The 24,858-nt window shown below is 35.5% G+C and overlaps 1 protein-coding gene across 3 annotated transcripts; it reads right to left on the reverse strand.

The window, feature by feature from the left end:
• Positions 1–1,452: 1,452 nt before the first annotated feature.
• On the reverse strand, positions 1,453–24,171 carry LOC122046390. 3 transcript variants are annotated; one of them, XR_006130272.1, is made up of 5 exons: positions 23,746–24,171; positions 23,422–23,657; positions 23,199–23,313; positions 22,979–23,111; positions 22,013–22,874 (listed from the first exon to the last, which is right to left on the reverse strand). XR_006130272.1 is itself a non-coding variant. In XM_042607075.1 (4 exons), exons 2-4 carry the CDS (start codon positions 23,469–23,471, stop codon positions 1,561–1,563), a joined length of 336 nt encoding a protein of 111 aa, XP_042463009.1. In that variant the 5' UTR covers positions 23,472–23,657; positions 23,746–24,171; the 3' UTR covers positions 1,453–1,560. The 3 variants fall into 3 exon arrangements, 1 of the variants encoding a protein (XP_042463009.1); XR_006130271.1 differs by lacking the exons at positions 22,013–22,874; positions 22,979–23,111 and adding an exon at positions 1,453–1,698 and having other exon boundaries at positions 23,156–23,313; XM_042607075.1 differs by lacking the exons at positions 22,013–22,874; positions 22,979–23,111 and adding an exon at positions 1,453–1,698 and having other exon boundaries at positions 23,156–23,303.
• Positions 24,172–24,858: the final 687 nt, after the last annotated feature.

Below are 24,858 nucleotides of genomic sequence, written 5' to 3' on the forward strand. Positions count from 1 at the left end.
CAAAACCTAAAATCTCGTGTCTTGGGAACCCCACGAGTTAGGCCTTTATATAGAAAAGAAGATATACACCAAAAGACAAAAATACCCCTTTACTTATTCTAACACTTAGAAATATTTAGTTTCCATTTTTTGTTCACTTTGAAATAACTCTTTCCCAAAGTTTCATGGACTCATCAACTTGACCCTTCTATAATTAGAACATTGTATATCACCTTTATTCTCATAAATATGGACAAAAAGGCTATTTCTCCATTCCTTAGATATCTTATTAATTCCCCAAAATTAGATAAATAACTTAGTTACTAAATTATACTTTAAAACTCTTAAATTCTTTTAAACCTCAATGGGATCATCATTCGGAACTACTCTTTATTTACCTTCAATTCTTTAAAAAAAGTTCTTTGCCATCACTTTCTCTCGGTAGGTGCGACACTGACTCTCTCTAATGTTCTCATTTCTTATCTATCCATCCTCTTATGTCTGCACATCCACCTTAATATCCTCATTTCTGCGACTCTTTATCTTCTGTCTGATTCATAACCCAATATTCAACTTTATATAACATAAGTATATCATCACTTTATAAATTTTCCCTTTGTTTTACAAGTACCTTATTATCACAAAGAGCATCAGGTACCCTCCTCTATTTCAACCATCATTTTGCAAAAACGATTCTAGATGCTTAAAGCTCTCAGTTATTGGTAACTCATCATCATATTTTGTCTTTACTCTATTAAGTGTATCTAAAATTACAAACAAATCTAAAATTCATAAATCTATCACAATTTTCAATCTCTAAAGCCAAATTTTTTTATAGAAATTGTCATGAAATATTTTTTTACAAAAAAATTCCTTAATTGCATTATCATTAACAAGATACTTTGAATTTTCATTTTTTTTATACATCTAACATTACCCGGTCTTTAAATTTTCTTTTTCTAGCATCTACAATCACTAAGTCTCTACATTTTTAGTGTTATATACTTTTCTGATTCTTAATTCCTAGATGGAAAGGATAAAAAGTAGCCTGGTGCACGAAGCTCCCGCCAATGCGGTGTCTTAGGGAAGGATCTATTGTACGCAGCCTTACCCTATTTTGCAAGAGGTTGTTTCCGAGACTCGAACTCGTGACCTCCAAGTCATGACAGCAACTTTACCATTGCGTCAAATCTCCCCGTTTTAGATGCAAAGGATATAATATAAAATAAAGGTTTGATTATTTTCTGATGTTTAACAAATCATCCTGATTATGCAAAGCATCAACCATCTAGAGCCAGCTACTGCAACATATTTCAACATTATGCACTCAAGTCATATGTTGTCCCAAGATAAGTAACCTTGTACAAAAATAGCATAAGCTGCATAACATCCTCAACCTTGTTTAATCATCAAAATGTAGAAAAAGAACAATAATATATGTATGTTGATAACGGTTGAAAGAAATAACTCTTGTTCATAAATAAGGTGTAAAACATACGCCTTATTTGTTATTACAGTGTGTTGTGTTAAACATGCCATAGATCAATATACTGAAACTCCACATCATATTGTTTTAAAATGCTATAGATCAATATATTTACACAGTGATAAACTAACCTGGAAGGAAGAGTTATCTTGCAAAAATTGTGAATTTTCCTTAGTATATGGCTCCTCCCATGCAAGCATAGTCACAAAAATAAGCCTCTGAAATACTAGTTCCTGGCATTTGTTAATCAATAAGTCTCCAGTAAAAAAAAGATTCTCAATAATTCACATGGAGTTACAGAATTATATATCAAAAAATAATATTGGACAAAGTGATATTTTATACAGACAATAAATATCCAGCAACTTCTTGCTTGTGGTGATTTTCTTCAGTAAAATTAGTAAGGAAGGACTTTTTAATGGATATCTAAAAATCCATAAAGAGTCAAATGTAATCTTCAGTGTCACAGAATATCTTTTTCCACAATAGGATCAGTAATTATATTTCTTCATATATTTTCCCACTAAACCTAATGTTTGAAAGACTTCAAAGAGTCTTTGTCACTCCACCTTATTATTTCTTCAATAAACCTTGTCACCTTGATGTGAATTATCCTTTTACTAATTGTGTGATTGTGATGTGGAACTGAGTGAACCAATCAACCTGTTGATGCTGATGCGGATATCTTCTCATAGGAACCATCAAATTAGATCAAATAGTCGAAGCGATAAGTCAAAGCTGGTTGACTTGATCACATGAAATTAGTCACAAAATTTCAATTGATTCCCATGGATCATGTGGTTTGGTTGAAGTGAATCTTTCATAAGAAAGAATAACATAGAAGGAATTAAGCCCAATTGACTAATTGATGCAGGCATAGGATACATAGTAAGGCAGAGAATGGTGAAATAGGATCATTCGGTCAAACAAACTGACCATAGTACACTAGAATAATTCTATTTTTTGATACATTTTCATGAATCAAGTCATTTTAGTTGAATGTTTATTGTGTCATTAGATGAACGTGTTAATAAGTATGCTATATATATATATGTGTGATAACTAATAAGAATGTCCATTAAACAATTACTGGTTAATAGCATTTGAGGAAAAAATTCTTCATTCTTGTTGTGTGTAGTGCCCAAAGGTTTTATCCCCTTCCTTGAAAACATTAACAATCCATTCCTATTTTTTGGTTGGACTATAAAATGAAATGGAAGAGAAAAAAGAAAGTAAATTAACCACAATTTGGAAGAACTTTGGTCACCTTGGAGAGCTTCTGCTTGCCAAGACTGTTGAAGAAGGGCATCACCTAGAGTGTGTTCTTCAGTTGAAGGATGTAGGCATCGTGGTTGTCGTTTGACCATCACCACTCAGTCAAGGGCACACCTAGCACATCACCAAGTCTAAAATGATGTTTTTTCTTGATGAGAGGGGAACAACCTTGTCGTAGCATTTGCCGCCACCACTATGGCCACGAGAGTTAGGGAGAAGTGGTCTAGTGAGAGTGGAGCTGAAGCAAAGGAGGACGAGTTTATGGGGACAAGTAATGCACGTCCAAGGATGATGAGGAAGGAGAAGATCTTCGCAAGGTTGTAGCAGCAACAACAGTGGGCAATGATGACTTTGATTGGATAAGGGAAGGACCGAAGCAGATGGGGCACTAGCTAAGGAGCGAGGAGAACTTGGTGTTAATTGCTACTCGGAAAATCTAATGATTCCACTGTACAAAAATTTTGTACAAGATCTGAACCTTTCCTAGCTACCATGTGTTCTTTTAAATTAAACTTGTATCGCCTGCGGAATTTAACACGTTTGATTCCAAATTTAACTTATATGTTCTTTTAGGTTTAGATTTGGATCTCCTGCGAAACTTAATACGTTCGATCCAAATCACCTAGGTCACAAAGTCGATTAAATATTTATTTCCAAAATTGACTTCCAGTACTGCGTAGCGAGGCATTTGGCCTTATTGGATATGAGAGCAACCACCACCGACTAGACAAAGCCTTTTAAGGAAATTGGATATTTAACCTTCCCATAATAACCCAAGGTTAACCACAAAGAATAATCGAATCACAAGGAAAAGAAAGCAAAAGAACATAACATCGAAACTAAATTCGAAAAATAAGAATCGCATGCCTCTTGTATTTGGTATTTATACAAAGGAAAAATAACTAGCATGATGCGGAAATTAAATACTAGTTATACCTCTTCCTTGTATGCTAATAACTTCGAGATCTTCTATCGTATCCTTCGCCTTGCCTTGGACGTCGTGTGGGCGACGATCCTCCAAGATGAACACCACACAAAGAACTTCTCCTCCTTCTCTAATATTCGGCCACCACCACCACCACCACCACCAAGGAACAAAAGAGAGCAAGGAGAAAAGGAGAGGGAGAGGGTCGGCCACAAGAGAGAGATCCAACCTTAGAATAAGAATTGTTATTACATGAGGCCTCTCCTCCCCTTTTTATATTACTTGCCCAAGGCAAATAAGGAAAGACTTTTATAAAAAATTAAAATCTTCCTCTTGTTTTTCCTTTTCCTTTTTAATTTTTCTTTTCCTTTCTCTTGATTGATTCAATCATCAATCAATGACTTAATTGGCCGGCCCCTTGCTTGGGCACCAAGCAAGGGTGGCCGGCCACTTAAAAGGAAGAAAATAATTTTGTAAAATTTATAAGCAAAGAAGGAAAGCTTTTATAAAATTTTACAAACTCTCTCTTTTAAATTCCTAATGTTAAAAAAAGGAAAGTTTTAAAATTTAAAACATCTCAAATAAAATTTCCTTTTTTAACATGGTTACATAAAAAGAAAGTTATATAAATTTTATTACTCTCTTTTTAAAACCATAAAGGTTACATAAAAGGAAAGTTTAATAAAATTTACAACTCTCTTTAAAAACATGTGGCCTAATTCAAATAAGGAAAGTTTTATTTTAAAATCTCTCTTTTACAAATTATAACTTTATGAGAAGATTTTAAAAATTCAAAATAACCCCTCTTATTTGGATAATGTGGCCGGCCCCCTCTTGCTTGGTCACCAAGCAAAGGGGTCGGCCCCTTTAGAGAAGTATATGGCCGGCCCTAGGCTTGGTCACCAAGCCTTGGGCCAGCCCCCTCTTGGACACTAAGATGGACTTTTATTAGATGGACTTGAGGCTCTAATGAAATTACGACAGGGACCTAGAGGAGAAATTGGTTTTGGCCTCCCGACGAGCTTGAGTATCCCGTGTTCGCCCCAAACACACAACTCAAGTTCATCAATAATAACTCATTCCACTAGAGAGCTATTATTGCACTACCACATCAATCCCATATTACATTTTGGGCTCCTTCTTATCATGAGTGTGATAGTCTCCCTGTGTTTAAGATATCGGATGTCCATTAATTAAATGAGTTACTGACAACTCACTTAATTAATATCTAGTTCCCAGAGTAGTACCACTCAACCTTATCGTCATGCCGGACCAAGTCCACCTGCAGGGTTTGCATGACAATGTTTATGAGCTCTTCTTGAAGGCATTATCAATCTAAATTACTAGGACACAGTTTCCTTTTATAATCAACAACACACACTATAAATAATATCATTTCCCAATTTATCGGGCCTATTGATTTATCGAACTAAATCTCACCTTTTGATAAATTAAAGAAATAAATATTAAATATATGTGCTTGTCATTATATTAGGATTAAGAGCACACACTTCCATAATAACTGAGGTCATGTTCTTTTATTTAGTCAGTATAAAAAGAAACTACCTCAATAGTCCTGCTCAATACACTCTAAGTGTACTAGTATAATTATATAGTCAAGATAAACTAATACCTAATTACACTACGACCGTACTAATGGTTTGTCCCTTTCCATTTTTGGCCGTGAGCTATTATTTATGATTTATAAAGCACTTGATAACATGATCTTCTGTGTGTGACACCACACACCATGTTATCTACAATATAAACTAAAATGGACAACTACATTTATCATAAATGTAGACATTTGACCAATGTGATTCTTTATTTCTAATAAATATTTATACCAAAAGCTAGGCTTTTAGTATACATCCTAACAATCTCTCACTTATACTAAAAGACTATGCTTTCATATGTACTGTCATACATTTGATTCTCATCCCCTCATCATGTCTATCAAAAAGCTCTTGCCAGAAGGACCTTAGTGAAAGGATCTGCCGGGTAATCTACTGATGCAATCTTGGCGACAACATTTTCACCTCTTTTTATGATGTCTCGTATCGGGTGGTACTTGCGCTCAATGTGTTTACTTGCTTTATCAGCTAGTGGTTCCTTCGAATTTGCTACTGCATCACTATTATCACAATAAATTGTGATAAATTTGGACAAACCAGGAATCACTTGAAAGTTCATCTTGAAGTTTCTAAGTCATACAACTTATTCGGCTGCCACAGAGGCTGCTAAATACTTAGCTTTTATGGTGGAGTCTGAAAAACATCTATGTTTAACACTCCTCCATTGTTATGACTTCACTTCCTAAAGTAAACACAAAGCCCTAAGGTTGACTTCCTATGGTCCCTTTCTAATTGGAAATCCGATTCCTTATAACCCACAGGGAACAAATTATCTGCTTGGTAAACTTAGCATGTAAACTTTAGTCCTTCTCAGGTACTTATATATATTTTACCGCAGTTCAATATCCCTATCCTAGATTACTTTGATATCTGCTAACTATGCCCTCGGCAAAACAAATATCTTGTCTCATGCATAGCATCGAATACATTAGACTTCCTTCAGCCGAAGCATAAGGAACTGCCTACATCTCCTTTATCTCCTTTGATGTTTTCGGAGACATCTCTTTTAGATAAAGGTACTCTGTACCGAAAAGGCAAAAAACCTTTCTTGGAGTTTTAAATGCTAAAATGAGTTAGGATTTATTTAATGTATAAAGCTTGGGATAAACGCAACATCTCTTTCTTGCGATCCCTTATTACTTTGATCCTAAGAATATGTCCACATTTTCCCAAGTCCTTCATATCGAATTGCTTGAACAACCATACCCTTACGACTGACAATACTTTGATATTGTTGCTAACTAGCAAAATATTATCTACGTATAGTACAAGAAATACCACCATGTTTCTGTTACTCTTTTTCTATACACAAGACTTATCCGGACACTAAATAAATTCATAAGTCTGGATTTCCTCATCAAACCGGATGTTCCAAGACCTTGAAGCTTGCTTCAGTCCATAGACCGATTGAGCTTCCAAACTAGATGCTCTTTGCCTTTTTCAATGAACTCCTTTAGTTGCTATATATGGATGTTTTCTTCAAGACTTCCGTCAAGGAATGCTGTTTTGACATCCATTTGCCAAAACTCATAATCCGTATGAGCAGCAAAGAATCCGGATAGACTTAAGCAAAATATTTCCCTTTTACAACAGGCCTTGCTTTGAAGGTTTTCACCTTCCCGTTTATCCTTCTTTCTCTTTCGTGGATCCATTTACATCCTAATAACTTCACCATTTGGTGGTTCTACTAGCTCCTAAATTATAAAGATTCTTTTTCAAAGTTCATTGTACTTTGCCAAGATACTGCATCTTTATCTTGGAGTGCTTCGTTATATGTCGAGGGATTAGGTTCATGTTTACCAGGGATCAAGTCCAAAGACCCTCCCAAAAACATGAATCTTATCAGGTTGCCTCACAACCCTCCCACTACGACGAAGTACTGTCTGTTGTGTATCATTAGTGACACGTGTTGCAGTTTTTTGTGGTATTTCATCTTGCACTGTTGGTACTAAGTTAGACGTGTCCTCTCTAATTTTCTCGAGAACAATTTTATGGGCTTGTGGTTTTAATACATAGTCTTTTCTAAAGATCGGACATTGATGCTAACAATGACCTTCTGATCTTTTTAGAACTATAAAATAAATCACCTTTCGTTCCTATAGGATATTCTACAAACATGCGAATTTCTGTATGTGATTCCAACTTGTCAGTATCTCCTTTGTGCTGGACTACCATAAATCTGAATAAAATTCAGACTAGGTTTATGCTCATTCCAAAATTCTATGGAAGTAGAGAGTACTGTCTTTAGAAAATACTAAGTTCACTACCGTTTTCAGAGTATATCCCTAAAATGAATTTGGTAATAACTCATCATCGATCTATTTCCATAAGAGTCTTATTCTTTCGTTCTGCCACACTATTCTGTTGGGGTGTACCAGGTGTAGACAGTTAAGAATTAATCCTGACCTCTGATAAGTAGCTCCTAAACTTTCCTAAGAGGTATTCGCCACTACGATCAGACCGTAGTGTCTTGATACTTTTACCATGATATTTCTCCACATCACCCTTGTACTCTAAGCACTCAGGCTTGCGGCGCATCTAGTAAATATACCCGTATCTCGAATAGTCATCTATTCGAAACTACCTCTTGTCTGGATAGTCATAGGACCATACATATCAAAATGAACCAATTCTAACATATTTTTGGCTCTATACCCCTGTGCTTTAAAAGGTCTCTTAGTCATTTTACCTTCCGAGCAAGATTCACAGGTTTGAACTGTTAGGTTGTATACTAAAAGCTTAGCTTTTGGTATAAACATTTATGTAGGAAATAAGAATCACATTGGTCAAATGACTACATTTATGCTAAATGTAGTTGTCCATTTAGTTTATATCGTAGATAACATGGTGTGTGGTGTCACACACAGAAGATCATGTTATCAGCTCTTTATAAATTATAAAAAGTAGCTCACAACCAAAAATGGAAAGGGACAAACCATTTGTATAGTCGTAGTGTAATTTGGTTTTAGTTTATCTTGACTATAAAATTACACTAGTACACTTAGAGTGTATTGAGTAGGACCATTTTAGGTAAGTTTTTTTTATACTGACTTATAAAAGAACTAGACCTTAGTTATTATAGAAGTGTGTGCTCTTAATCCTGATATAATAACAAGCACGTATACTTAATATTTATTTCTTTGATTTATCAATGGGTGAGGTTTAGCTCGATAAATCAATAGGCCCGATAAGTTGAGAAATAATATTATTTATATGGTGTCTTGTTGATTATAAAAGGAAACTATGTCCTAGTGAAACTAGGTTGAGAATGTCCCCAAGAGGAACTCAAAAGGTTTGTCATGTTAAACCCTGCAGGTGGACTTAGTCCGACATGACAATAAGGTTGAGTGGTACTACTCATGGAGCTAGATATTAATTAAGTGAGTTGTCAGTAACTTACTTAATTAGTGGGCATTCGTTATCTTAAACACAGGGAGACTAACACACTTATAGTAAGAAGGAGCCCAATAATGCAATATGGGATTGGTGCGGTAGTGCAATAATAACTCTCTAGTGGAATGAGTTATTATTGATAAACTTGAGTTGTGTGTTCGGGGTGAACATGAGATACTCAAATTCATCGGAAGGCCAAAACCAATTTCTCCTCTAGGTCCCTGTCGTAGCCTCATTAAAAGCCTCAAGTTCATTCAAAGAAAGGCCCATCTTGGTGTCCAAGAAGGGGGTCGGCCCATTGCTTGGTGACCAAGCAATAGCCGGCCACATCTCCTCTTAAAGGGTCGGCCCTTTGCTTGGTGCCCAAGCATGTTGGGGTCGGCCACAATAACTCAAACAAGGAGGGTTGTTTTGAATTTTTAAAATCTTCTCTTTGTAGAAAACTATATGTTTTAAAAGAGATATTTTAATTTTTTAAAACTTTCCTTATTTGAATTAGGTTACATGTTTTAATAGAGAGTTTTAAAAGTTTTAAAACTTTCCTTTTTTAACCATCCTCATGGTTTAAGAAAAAAAGGAAGATAAGTTTTAAATTTTAAATTTTCTATTATCAAGTTAAAAAAGGAAATTTTATAAGAGAAGTTTTAAAATATGGTTTTAATTTTTAGAACTTTCCTTTTTTAACATTCATTTTAGGAAAGAGAGTTTGTAAAATTTTATAAGAAGATTTCTTCTTGTAAATTTTTTATAAAAAAATTTTATTCTTTCCTATAAGTGGTCGGCCACCTTTGCTTGGTGCCCAAGCAAGGGGCCGGCCAATAAGATTAAATTATCATCCAATCAATGTTTAATTGATTGATGATTGATTTAATTAAGAGGAAAGAAAAAAGGAAAATAAAAGGGAAAAGGAAAAACTTAAGAATAAATTTATTTTTTGTGAAAGTCTTTCCTTATTTGCCTTGGACAAGTAATATAAAAGAAGGGGAGGAGAGGCCTTATGAATTAATGAATCCTTTTCTCTTCTCTCTATTCTCCTCCTAAGGGTCGGCCCCTAGCTTTTCTTTATGCTAGGGCCGGCCACACCTCTTGTGGTTTCTCATGGTGGCCGGATACAAGAAGGAGGAGAAGAAGAAGAAGAAGATGGATTGCATCATTGTTCTCTTGATGGTCGGTTCTCTTCCCTTACTTTTCCCTTTGCTCTCTTTTCTTAAGTTGTGGTGGTGGTGGCCGAATAACAAAGAAGGAGGAGGCTCTTTTGGGTGGTGTTATCTTGGAGGATCGTCGCCCACATGACGTCCAAGAGGAGGCGAGGATATATGGCAGAAGATCTCGAGGTTTTTAGCATACAAGGAAGAGGTATAACTAGTATTTTATTTCCGCATCATGCTAGTTATTTTCCTTTGTATAAATACCAAATACAAGAGGCATTCGATTCGTGTTTTTCGAATTTAGTTTCGATGTTGTGTTCTTTTTCTTTTTCCTTGTGATTTGATTGTTCCTTTTGGTTAACTTAGAGTTATATAAGGAAATTAAATATTAACTTTCCTTAAAAGGCTTTGTCTAGTCGGTGGTGGTTGCTCCCATATCCAAGAAGGTCAAGTGCTTCGCCATGCAGTACTGGAAACCAATTTTGGAAATTAATATTTAATTGAATTTATAACCTAGGTAATTTGGATCGAACGTGTTAAGTTCCGCAGGAGATCCAAATCTAAACCTAAAAGAACATATAAGTTAAACTTGGAATCAAACGTGTTAAGTTCCACAGGAGATACAAGTTTAATTTAAAAGAACACACGGTAGCTAGGAAAGATTCAGATCATGTACAAAATTTTTGTACAGTGGAACCATTAGGTTTTCCGAGTAGCAACCAACAATTGGTATCAGAGCTAGGATTTGCCTCTATGTATTTGGTATTAGTTTAATTATGCATACATGTCATACATAATTTAGGCAGGACAATGGTAGGATGTGCTAACTCTTTGGTTGCAGACTCCGACTATTATGGCCTATTGTGTGTTGTGTGTGATTGGACCCTCGGACATGTCGAGGGCATATTTATATGTGTGTGCATGATTGTAATTAAAATACAGCAGGAGCTGTATTTAGTTTTATTAGGATTTTATTTTTGATCTAGATACATGTACATTCCTTTTATGGAATATAGGATCGATGGATGTAAATTTTATTTTATGTTCGATCTAGGCTACATGTACATTCCTTCATGGAATATAGGATCGGAAAATGTAAAATTCTATTTTTGTCGCGAATCGATTCTTGCGAGGCGTGGGACTTTTTGAAGACCAGAGGCGCAGCAGAACAAGGAGCAAGATGGATACGACAACTAGACCCGATGGCGGTGGCCAAAGATGGCAGCAGCTAGGGTTGGCGACACACAGAGACAGCTGTGGATAAAGGCCATAATAGTTGGGAATCTGTTTTCTTATTTATTGTCTTTTATGCTGTGATGTGTGTGTTTGTTAGTTTACATGACTAGCATAGTTAAAATTCCTCACTTTAAATAACTAAGTGGGAGAAGGATTTAAATAAATTCCACGGTCTCCATTACTGGTTTGTAAGTGATGCAAATAAACTTGCGTGTCGGCTCTGAGTGTCTTCCTCCACAACGGATGAGCTTGCTTGCAGATCACTAGAACAAACTTCCTAAATGGATGGTTATAGGAAATTATTTAGGAGTGTGTGATCTTCTCCAACTGAAGGGGCACAATCCTATTTAATGGACTAAGTACCAAGTAATGGTATACACTTAGGCACATTTAATAGTATCCTCCCCAACGGAGTCACTGCTATTATTTGTGTAACCGAAGGAAAACCAACTATTAATTTTATTTGTCATAAAGTTAGGATGACAAGATAATAAAATTAATGGGTAAAACCTCCTCTTACAAATGCTTAATTTTGTATACGTCCACACTAACGTGGCATGCAAAATTACCGGTGTTTGAGGTGTTGGTTAATTTAAAATAATATTGTTTTGAGGAATCAATATTATTTTAAATTTAGAGTCTTGACCGAATATAATCCTTGGTAAAAAAAATCCCTCTTACAAATATTTGAATTTGTATACGTCCACACTAACGTGGCATACAAAGTTCACAGTGTCTAGAGGGATTGATGAATTTAATGTCATTTTAAATTCTGACCAAGTATTTTGTGATTCTTAGGATCTCTTTGCTATAATAGACAATAGACTTAATGGTCCCAATTAGGAAACAAAACTTGGACATTGTCGAACTTCTTGAGGTCTATCTTAGCATGCTAGATAATGATTCTAGTAAAAAAGAGATTAAATGTCATAAGAAATTGATTAGGACAGATAAGATGGCGCGGAGTTACATTTTGATTTCTATATCAAAAATGCTGCAACATCAGCATCAGGCCATACCGACTACTTATAACATGATACTCAATCTCTCTTCAGACATCAGAATCAGGCTGCTAGGCAAGAGGCCATAAGAAACTTAATAATGACCATCATAACTAAGGGGACACCCGTGAGGGATTGTATCTTCAAAAATGATGGATCATTTAAGTGAAGTAGACTGTCTTCATAGGAAAAAGAACGATAGAGGTATATCTTATTCTTTAGTAGTCGAAACATGTTTAGTGGTGCTATCTACCGGTACCTGGTGTGTAGATACAGGAGCCGCTGATCATGTCTGCAATTTATTGCAGGGGTTCCAGGAAACTCGACAACTACACGAAGAAGAGATTACCGTTTATATGGGCAATGCTACAAAAGTAGCAGCTATTGCAGTGGGAGAAGTTTATTTAGGAATAAGATTTTGTTTTAAGAAATTGTCTTTGTGTACTATGTTTTAGAAAGAAATTGTTTTCAGTTTCTAAACTTTTATGAATGGATATTCTGTTGATGACAAAGTTGTTGTCAAGAAAAACAGGAAAGTTATTCATTCTTGTACATTAGTGGATAATTTAAAACATTCTTAAACCAATAACTCCCACGATGCAATAAATGGTAATTAAGAACTCATCTTCTAAAATTTAATAAGAGAAAGGAACCTTTAGAAATGAACTAAACATATCTTTGGCATCTAAGGCTAGGTCATATTAACTTGAGTAAGATTCAAAGGTTAGTAGCTAATGAATCTTTGGGTTCATTAGTGTTTCAAACCTATTAATCTTGCTTAGAAGATAAAATGACCAAGAGAGCTTTTAAAACACAGGGGTATAGTACTAAAGATTTGTTGGAATTGGTTCATCCTGATTTGTATGGACCTATGACTATCCAGGAAAGAGGTTGTTTCAAATATTTCATTTTTTTTATGACTATTTGAAATATGAATACATTTACCTGATGCATCACAAGTTTGAGTGCTTTGATGAAATCAAAGAGTACAAGGCTGATGTGGAGAAACATCATGGTAAAAGTATCAAGTCACTACGGTCTGATAGTAGTGGCGAGTACCTCTTAGGAGAGTTTAGGAAAGGTCGGGATTCAATCAAAATTTGTTTGCACCTGGTACACCCCAACAGAATGGTGTGACAAAACAAAGGTATAAGACTCTTATGGAAATAATTAGATAGATGATGAGTTATTCTAAAAATTACCAAATTCGTTTTAGGGATATACTCTAAAAACGGTAGTGGACTTAGTATCTTCTAAAGTCAGTATCCTCTACTTCCATACAATTATGGAATGGGCATAAGTCTAAGTCTGAAACATATTCAGATTTAGGGTTGTTCAGTACAAAAGAGATACTGACAAGTTAGAATAACGTATAGAAGTTCACATGTTTATGAAATATCCTATAAGAACGAAAGGTGGTTTAATTTTAGTCCTTAAAAGATCAGAAGGTCATAGTTAACATCAATGCATGATTTTTAGAAGAGGACTATGTATTAAAACCACAAGCCCATAAATAAAATTGTTCTCAAGAAAATAAGAGAGGACACGTCTAACTTAGTACCAACAGTACAAGATGAGATACCACAAGAAACTGCAACACGTGTCATAAATAATACACAATTATAGGAAATGTCTTGTCGTAGTGGGAGAGTTGTAAGGCAACCTATTAAATTCATGTTAGTAGGAGAGTCTTCAGACTTGATCCATGGTAAATATGAACATGATCCCTCGACATATGACGAAGCATTCCAAGATAAAGATGCAGTATCTTGGCAAAGTACAATAAACTCCAAAATAGAATTTTTGTATTCTAATTAGGTCTGGGAGCAGGTAGAACCACCAAATGGTGTAAAATCCATTAGGATATGAGTGGATCTATGAAAAAGAAAGAAGGATAGATGGGAAGGTGAAAACCTTCAAAGCAAGGCTAGTTGCAAAAGGAAAACTTTTTCACCAGTAGTCATACTTAAGTCTATCTGGATTCTTTGCTGCTCATATGGATTATGAGGTTTGGTAAATGGATGTCAAGACAGTATTCCTTTATAGGAAGTCTTGAAGAAAACATTCATATGCAGCATCCAAAGGGATTTATTGAAAAAGGCAAAGAGCATCTAGTTTGAAAGCTCAATTGGTCAATGGACTGAAGCAAGCTTCAAAGATCTTGGAACATCCGGATTAATAAGGAAATCCAGTATCATGAATTTATTCAGTGTTTGGATGAGTCTTGTGACGGAAACGTGGTGATATTTCTTATACTATACGTGGATAATATTTTGCTAGTTGGCAACAATATTAAAATATTGTCAGTCGTAAGGGTAAAGTTGTCCAAGAAATTCAATATGAAGGACTTAGGAAAATGCGAAAATATTCTTGGGATCAAAGTAATAAGGGATCGCAAGAAAAAGATGTTGCACTTATCCCAAGCTTCATACATTGAATAAATCCTAACTCGTTTTAGCATTAAAACTCCAAGAAAAGGATTCTTGCCTTTTCAGTACGGAGTACCTTTATCTAAAGAGATATCTCCGAAGACATCAAAGGAGATAAATGAGATGTAGGCAGTTCCTAATGCTTCGGCTGTAGGAAGTCTAATATATTCAATGCTCTGTATAAGAAAGGATATTTGTTTTGCCGAGGGCATAGTCAGCAGATATCAAAGTAATCTAGGACAGGGATATTAGATTACGGTAAAACATATATAAGTACCTGAGAAGGACTAGAGTTTATATGCTAAGTTTACCAAGCAGATAATTTATTCCCTGTGGGTTACAAGGATTCGGATTTCCAGTAAGAAAGGGACCATAGGAAGTCAACCTTAGGGTATTGTGTTAACTTTAGGAAGTGGAGTCATAACAATGGAGGAGTATTAAGCATAGATGCTTTTCGGACTCCACCATGATGGCTGAGTATTTAGCAGCTTTTGTGGCAGCTAAATAAGTTATATGACTCAGAAACTTCAAGATGGACTTAGATGTGATTCTTGGTTTGTCCAAGATTATTACAATTTCTTGTGATAATAGTAGTGCAGTAGCAAACTCGAAAGAACCACAAGACCATAAGGCAAGTAATCACATTGAGCGTAAGAACCACCCGATACGAGACATCGTAAAGTGAGATTAAGATGTTGTCGCCAAGAATGCATCAGTAGGTGCCCCGGGTAGATCCTTTCACTAAGGCCCTTCTAGCGGGAGCTTTTGATCGGCATGTTGAAGGGATGGGAATCAGATGTATGGCAGCATTGTTGACAACATAGTCTTTTAGTATAAGTGGGAGATTGTTAAGTTGTATACTAAAAGCCTAGCTTTTGGTATAAACATTTATGTAGGAAATAAGAATCACATTAGTCAAATGACTACATTTATGCTAAATGTAGTTGTCCATTTAGTTTATATCGTAGATAACATGGTGTGTGGTGTCACACACAGAAGATCATGTTATCAGCTCTTTATAAATTATAAAAAGTAGCTCACAACCAAAAATGGAAAGGGACAAACCATTTGTATAGTCGTAGTGTAATTTGGTTTTAGTTTATCTTGACTATAAAATTACACTAGTACACTTAGAGTGTATTGAGTAGGACCATTTTAGGTAAGTTTTTTTTATACTGACTTATAAAAGAACTAGACCTTAGTTATTATAGAAGTGTGTGCTCTTAATCCTGATATAATAACAAGCACGTATACTTAATATTTATTTCTTTGATTTATCAATGGGTGAGGTTTAGCTCGATAAATCAATAGGCCCGATAAGTTGAGAAATAATATTATTTATATGGTGTCTTGTTGATTATAAAAGGAAACTATGTCCTAGTGAAACTAGGTTGAGAATGTCCCCAAGAGGAACTCAAAAGGTTTGTCATGTTAAACCCTGCAGGTGGACTTAGTCCGACATGACAATAAGGTTGAGTGGTACTACTCATGGAGCTAGATATTAATTAAGTGAGTTGTCAGTAACTTACTTAATTAGTGGGCATTCGTTATCTTAAACACAGGGAGACTAACACACTTATAGTAAGAAGGAGCCCAATAATGTAATATGGGATTGATGCGGTAGTGCAATAATAACTCTTTAATGGAATGAATTATTATTGATGAATTTGAGTTGTGTGTTCGGGGCGAACATGGGATACTCAAATTCATCGAGAGGACAAAATCAATTTCTCCTCTAGGTCTCTGTCGTAGCCTTATTAAAAGCCTCAAGTTCATTCAAAGAAAGGCCCATCTTGGTGTCCAAGAAGGGGGTAGGCCCATTGCTTGGTGACCAAGCAATGGTCGGCCACATCTCCTCTTAAAGGGCCAGCCCTTTGCTTGGTGCCCAAGTATGTAGAAGCCGACCACAATAATTCAAACAAAGAGGGTTGTTTTGAATTTTTAAAATCTTCTCTTTGTAGAAAACTATATGTTTTAAAAGAGATATTTTAATTTTTTAAAACTTTCCTTATTTGAATTAGGTCACATGTTTTAATAGAGAGTTTTAAAAGTTTTAAAACTTTCCTTTTTTAACCATCCTCATGGTTTAAGAAAAAAGGGAAGATAAGTTTTAAATTTTAAATTTTCTATTATCAAGTTAAAAAAGGAAATTTTATAAGAGAAGTTTTAAAACATGATTTTAATTTTTAGAACTTTCCTTTTTTAACATCCACTTTAGAAAAGAGAGCTTGTAAAATTTTATAAGAAGATTTCTTCTTGTAAATTTTTTATAAAAAGTTTTTATTCTTTCCTATAAGTGGCCGGCCACCTTTGCTTGGTGCCCAAGCAAGGGGTCGGCCAATAGGATTAAATTATCATCCAATCAATGTTTAATTGATTGATGATTGATTTAATTAAGAGGAAAGAAAAAAGGAAAATAAAAGGGAAAAGGAAAAACTTAAGAATAAATTTAATTTCTTGTGAAAATCTTTCCTTATTTGCCTTGGACAAGTAATATAAAAGAAGGGGAGGAGAGGCCTTATGAATTAATGAATCCTTTTCTCTTCTCTCTATTCTCCTCCTAAGGGTCGGCCCCTAGCTTTTCTTTATGCTAGGGCCGGCCACACCTCTTGTGGTTTCTCATGGTGGCCGGATACAAGAAGGAGAAGAAGAAGAAGAAGAAGAAGATGGATTGCATCATTGTTCTCTTGATGGTCGGTTCTCTTCCCTTACTTTTCCCTTTGCTCTCTTTTCTTAAGTTGTGGTGGTGGTGGCCGAATAACAAAGAAGGAGGAAGCTCTTTTGGGTGGTGTTATCTTGGAGGATCGTCGCCCACACGACGTCCAAGAGGAGGCGAGGATATACAGCAGAAGATCTCGAGGTTTTTGGCATACAAGGAAGAGGTATAACTAGTATTTTATTTCCGCATCATGCTAGTTATTTTCCTTTGTATAAATACCAAATACAAGAGACATTCGATTCGTGTTTTTCGAATTTAGTTTCGATGTTATGTTCTTTTTCTTTTTTCTTGTGATTTGATTGTTCCTTTTGGTTAATTTAGAGTTATATAAGGAAATTAAATATTAACTTTCCTTAAAAGGCTTTATCTAGTCCGTGGTGGTTGCTCCCATATCCAAGAAGGTCAAGTGCCTCGCCATGCAGTACTGGAAGCCAATTTTAGAAATTAATATTTAATTGAATTTATAACCTAGGTGATTTGGATCGAACGTGTTAAGTTCCGTAGGAGATCCAAATCTAAATCTAAAAAAACATATAAGTTAAACTTGGAATCAAACGTGTTAAGTTCCGCAGGAGATACAAGTTTAATTTAAAAGAACACACGATAGCTAGGAAAGGTTCAGATCATGTACAAAATTTGTGTACAGTGGAACCATTAGATTTTCCGAGTAGCAACCAACATGAACCACCAATGAACCCAAAGATCCATTGGTTAATAACATTTGAATCTTACTTAAGTTAATATGACCTACCCTTAGATGCCAAAGATATGTTTGGTTCATTTCTGAAAGTTCATTTCTCTTATTAATTTTTAGAAGATGAGTTCTTAATTATCATTTATTGCATCGTGGGAGTTATTGGATTAAGAGTATTTTAAATTGTCCACCAATGTACAAGAATGGATAACTTCCTTGTTTTTCTTGACAACAACTTTGTCATCAAAAGAAATAGAATATTCATTCATAAAAGTTTTAGAAACTGAAAACAATATTCTTTCTAAAACTTAGTACATAATGATAATTTCTAAAATAATATTTTATTCCTAAATAAGTTTCTCTCACTACAACAGCCGTTACTTTCATAGTTTTGCCCATGTAGATGGCAATTTCCTTTTCATGTAGTCGTCAAGTTTCCTGGAACCTCTGCAATGAATTACAGACATGATCAGTGGCTTCCGTATCTACATACCAGGTACCGGTAGATAACACCACTAAACATGTTTCGACTACTAGAGAATAAGATATACCTCTATCGTTCTTTTTCCTATGAGGACAGTCTACTTTACTTAAATGAACCATTATTTTGAAGATACTCCCCTCAGGTATGATGGTCATTATTAAGTTTCTCATGGCCTCTTGCCTAGCAGCCTGATTCTGGTGTCCGAAGAGAGATTGAGTATCATGTCATAGGCAGTCGGTATGGCCTGATGCTGATGTTGCAGCACTTTTGACATAGAAGTCAAAATGTAACTCCGCATCATCACATCTGCCCTAACCCATTTCCTATGAAACTTAATCTCCTCTTCACTAGAATCATTATCTAGCACGCTAAGACAGACCTCAAGAAGTTTGACAATGTCCAAGTTTTGTTTCATAATTGGGACCACTAAGTCTATTGTCTATTATAACAAGGGGATCCTAAGAATCACAAAATACTTGGTCAGAATTTAAAATGATATTAAATTCATCAATCCCTCTAGACACCGTGAATTTTGTATGTCACGTTAGTGTGAACGTATACAAATTCAAACATTTGCAAAAGAGATTTTTATCAATGATTATATTTGGTCAAAAACTCTAAATTTAGAATAATATTGATTCCTCAAACAATATTATTTAAATTTACCAACACCTCAAATACCGAGAATTTTGCATGTCACGTTAGTGTGAACGTATACAAAATCAAGCATTTGTAAGAGGAGGTTTTACCCATTAATTTTATTATCTTGTCAACCTAACTTTTTGACAAATAAAATTAATAGATGATATTCCTTTGGTCACACAAATAATAGCTCCTTGTTCCGCTGCGCCTCTGGTCCTCAAAAAATCCCACGCCTCGCAAGAAAACGATCCGCGACAGAAATTAAATTTTATATTTTGATCCTATATTCCACGAGGGAATGTACATGTAATCTAGATCAATCATAAAAATAAATTTACATCCATCAATCCTATATTCCATAAATGGAATGTACATGTTATCTAGATCAAAAATAAAATCCTAATAAAACTAAATACAGCTCCTGCTGTATTTTTAATTACAATCATGCACACACACATAAATATGCCCTCGACATGTCCGAGGGTCCAATCACACACAATACACATAAGTCATAATAGTTGGAGCCTTCAACCACAGAATTAGCACATCCTACTATTATCCTGCCTAAATTATGTATGACATGTGCATAATTAACCTAAATTCCAAATACACAGAGACAAGCCCTAGCTCTGATACCAATTGTTGGTTGCTACTCGGAAAACCTAATGGTTCCACTGTATAAAAATTTTGTACAAGGTCTGAACTTTTCCTAGCTACCATGTGCTCTTTTAAATTAAACTTGTATCGTCTGCGGAACTTAACACGTTTGATTCCAAGTTTAACTTATATGTTCTTTTAGGTTTAGATTTGGATCTCCTGCGAAACTTAACACGTTTGATCCAAATCACCTAGGTCACAAAGTCGATTCAATATTTATTTCCAAAATTGGCTTCCAGTACTGCGTGACGAGGCACTTGGCCTTCTTGGATATGGGAGCAATCACCACTGACTAGACAAAGCCTTTTAAGGAAATTAGATATTTAACCTTCCCATAGTAACCCTAGGTTAACCACAAAGAACAATCGAATCACAAGGAAAAGAAAACAAAAGAACATAATATCGAAACTAAATTCGAAAAATAAGAATCGCATGCCTCTTGTATTTGGTATTTATACAAAGGAAAAATAACTAGCATGATGCGGAAATTAAATACTAGTTATATCTCTTCCTTGTATGCTAATAACCTCGAGATCTTCTGTCGTATCCCTCGTCTCACCTTGGACGTCGTGTGGGCGACAATCCTCCAAGATGAACACCACCCAAAGAACTTCTTCTCCTTCTCTAATATTCAGCCACCACCACAAAAGACAAAAGAGAGCAAGAGGAAAGGAGGGCCGGCCACAAGAGAGATCTCCAACAATACAATATGAATTGTTATTACATGAGGCCTCTCCTCCCCTTTTTATATTACTTGCCCAAGACAAATAAGGAAAGACTTTTATAAAAAATTAAAATCTTCCTCTTATTTTTCCTTTTCCCTTTTAATTTTCCTTTTCCTTTCTCTTGATTGATTCAATCATCAATCAATGACTTGATTGGCCGGCCGCTTGCTTGGGCACCAAGCAAGGGTGGCCGGCCACTTAAAAGGAAGAAAATAATTTTGTAAAATTTATAAACAAAGAAGGAAAGCTCTTATAAAATTTTACAAACTCTCTCTTTTAAATTCCTAATGTTAAAAAAAGAAAAGTTTTAAAATTTAAAACCAAGTTTTAAAATTTAAAGCATCTCTAATAAAATTTCCTTTTTTAACATGGTTATATAAAAAGAAAGTTATATAAATTTTATTACACTCTTTTTAAAACCATGAAGGTTACATAAAAGGAAAGTTTAATAAAATTTACAACTCTCTTTTAAAACATGTGGCCTAATTCAAATAAGGAAAGTTTTATTTTAAATCTCTCTTTTACAAATTGTAACTTTCTGAGAAGATTTAAAAAATTCAAAACAACCCTCTTATTTGGATAATGTGGTTGGCCCCCTCTTGCTTGGTCACCAAGCAAAGGGGTCGTCCCCTTTAGAGAAGTATATGGCCGGCCCTAGGCTTGGTCACCAAGCCTTAGGTTGGCCCCCTCTTGGACACCAAGATGGGCTTTTATTGGATGGACTTGAGGCTCTAATGAAATTACGACAGGGACCTAGAGGAGAAATTGGTTTTGACCTCCCGACGAGCTTGAGTATCCCGTGTTCGCCCCGAACACACAACTCAAGTTCATCAATAATAACTCATTCCACTAGAGAGTTATTATTGCACTACCGCATCAATCTCATATTACATTTTGGGCTCCTTCTTATCATGAGTGTGATAGTCTCCCTGTGTTTAAGATATCGGATGTCCATTAATTAAATGAGTTACTGACAACTCACTTAATTAATATCTAGTTCCAAGAGTAGTACCACTCAACCTTATCGTCATGTCGGACCAAGTCCACCTGCAGGATTTGCATGACAATCTTTATAAGCTCTTCTTGGGGACATTATCAACCTAAATTACTAGGACACAGTTTCCTTTTATAATCAACAACACACACTATAAATAATATCATTTCCAATTTATCGAGCCTATTGATTTATCGAACTAAATCTCACCCTTTGATAAATTAAAAAAATAAATATTAAATATATGTGCTTGTCATTATATTAGGATTAAGAGCACACACTTCCATAATAACTGAGGTCGTGTTCTTTTATTTAGTCAGTATAAAAAGAAACTACCTCAATGGTCTTGCTCAATACTTTAAGTGTACTAGTATAATTATATAGTCAAGATAAACTAATACCTAATTACACTACGACCGTACTAATGGTTTGTCCCTTTTCATTTTTGGTCGTGAGCTACTATTTATGATTTATAAAGCACTTGATAACATGATCTTCTGTGTGTAACACCACACACCATGTTATCTACAATATAAACTAAAATGGGCAACTACATTTATCATAAATATAGACATCTGACAAATGTGATTCTTTATTTCTAATAAATGTTTATACCAAAAGCTAGGCTTTTAGTATACATCCTAACACTTGGTGAGGATGCGGATTCAAGCTCAATAAGGAAGGTGTAGGAAGAGATGGAGAAATACACAAGGTGGGTTCCATGACCAATGGAGGTAGTGGGGGGAGTACAAGAGGGTGGCATTCAACGGCAACTATGGGGGAGGTACACAAGGAGGGCATGAGTTGGATTTGGATGAGTAAATTTGAGAAATTAGGTGCAGAATGTTGATTCTGATTCTTGAGGGATTTATTAATTTCATTCCACCTTAATAAATACAAACCAAACAATGGAATTGATTGGATTGATAATCAACATTCAAGAGTGATTTGTGTGAACCAAATGCAACCTAAGGCAATTCAAGGTGAGTCTGAGGCTCATGGCTAAAAGTTACTATTTCTCCTTATTGTTCCATCACTTCAACAACCACCAACATCAACAAATTGATTCTTTGTCTCCAAATCTTTCAATTCCAACGAGAAAATTTCCTATATCTCTTGTTGGAGTTCTTGTTTCTAATTAATATTGTGTTGATCTCTCATTCATGTCATATAATTCATGTTTAAGCAAGTACTTCAGTTTTTCTGTTCATTTTTCCAACTCATAATTATTCACTATCTTTACTATATTTGAACATCTGTTTACTGACAACTACCTAACCAGATCTTTCCTTTTAAGAAAAGTTTTTATATCTATTTTGTTCGGAGAATCTGGTATTAGAAAAACTAAAAGAATCATCAATGGCGAAGGCTTGAGACAAGGAATTTTGGGGTCACTCCACCACATCTCATAATAATGGTTCAACATTTCTTCACCGAGAAACTTCAACATTTTCTACAGCATGCAAAATGCCCGTGATAAGCACCACATGCACATAGCTGGAAGTAGTAGCAATAACTGAAGTAATCACAAAAACACCAAAGGGAAAAGATACTGACAATATTCTGTATATCAGCTTGAGTCATAAAATGTAGATATGTATTCTCAAGAAAGAGTCTCTAAACTGATGACCATTTGCAAATCTCAACCCGATCATTAAGTAATGCCAATAAGCTGGTCTACCATATATCACTGACAAGAAGAAACACTTTTCAAGGAAAAATATATTCACAGACCTTTAAATTTGGATGGACGTTGGAGCTATCCTGGGATAAGTACCTAAAGCAGCAATACTCTAGCAAGCTCCTACCGTAATTCCTAGTGGTAGATGGGGCAAGCGCTTCGAATATCTTCTGCATCTTCCGCCCCATCAAACCGCTCATCCTGCACACTCCTTGAATGCAACGGATTAAAAATCAGCAACCCGATAGCACCATAAACGACGAGGAGGATGCCACTAATCATTTGCATCCTGAGGTCACAAGGAAAGCATCCTCCTCACCTCCCAAATTGCTCGATGGAGATGGTAGCAGCAAAACGAAAGATACCCATCTGGAGTGTCCCGATTCACCGTTATCTCTGAGGCCATAAAGATCTCTTCTTCGACGGCTATGTCCCCAGGATCCTTATCGGTAGCATGCTTCCCCCGCTGTCCAGGCTTCATGAGAGGCGAAGCCACCTCGGCGAGCAGTGTCCGTGCCTTGAGAAGCCAAGAACAAATTCTCTCCTGCGCCGCGCCTGTTAGGAAACGGGATGCAAAAGGAGGGATAAAATTCAAGAAGAGTGAATCAGTGCATTAAATATAGCCAGAGTTGGACGGCAAAACCTGAATCGATGTCTGCTAACTTCCAGCCGCCGCCGCCGCCGCCTCCTTCAGAGCGTATGACGACGAGGACAGGGTGGCGATGGTGGCCTAGGAGGCGGCACGAGGACAGGGTGGCGATGATGACCTAGGAGGCGGCACGAGGAGAACAAGGTGAGGGGGCGCTCTAAGTCGTCGGTCGGGCTGGAATCGGATTCGACGAAGGCAAATCATCACAGCTGATGCCTGATCTGGTCACCCATCAGGGCTCAGAAGAGATCGATCGGGAGGCAACGAAAGAGAGGAATGGGATGAGCGCGGCAAGAGGCGTCGGAACTGGGAAGTTCGAGCGAGCGTCAGACTGGAGAGGGATGCGATTGCGATTGCGATTGCGATTGCGATGGCGAGCGCAGCACGGAAGGGTAAGATGGTTGGAACTTGGAAGCCCAACGTATATGGCCCTAATAAAATTAGATTAATTAAAAATATAATAAATATAAGTTTTTAATAAAGGTGTTTTTTTATCAGGGGGATGATCAATATGACGGCCCGGAAACTTGAATAAATTTTTTTATTTATTTTATCAAATTAATTTATTTTTAATAATAAGCTCATTAAAATATTTATATTATTTATTGGGATCATTTTGTGTATTTTAAATGTTAAAGTACGCTAGATTGGGGTTAAGTGGCTCAAAATTCAAATTAGGGAAAGTAGATGAGTAGAGTAAAATTTAGGTAAATCATCAACTTTATTAAATTTAGATAATATTTTTTACTATATACTAAATTAGCTATCCTAAAATTTTCATTATCTTTATATTGTTATTATTTTTTCTCTCTTTTCTATTTTTTTATTATTATTTTCTCTCCCTATTTAATATCTACCATTACTCAATTTATTCCATTTATTTTTTTCTCTCTCCCAAATTAAATAATATTTTAATATTAAAAAAATGAATTTCATTTACTAAATTAGGAGAAGTATTGTACCTGAAATCTAAATTTAGGGTATTGATAAGTAGTTGATGTAAAGATTTTTTACGTAAAATATAAAATTTAAGGTAAATTTTGTATTTAAAAAAATTGATATGAATACTCTAAGTGCTACCTAGCTCAAGTCCCCTCAATTTGGATG

This window comes from Zingiber officinale, chromosome 2B, assembly GCF_018446385.1.
Source record: "Zingiber officinale cultivar Zhangliang chromosome 2B, Zo_v1.1, whole genome shotgun sequence".
NCBI classification, from domain to species: domain Eukaryota; kingdom Viridiplantae; phylum Streptophyta; class Magnoliopsida; order Zingiberales; family Zingiberaceae; genus Zingiber; species Zingiber officinale.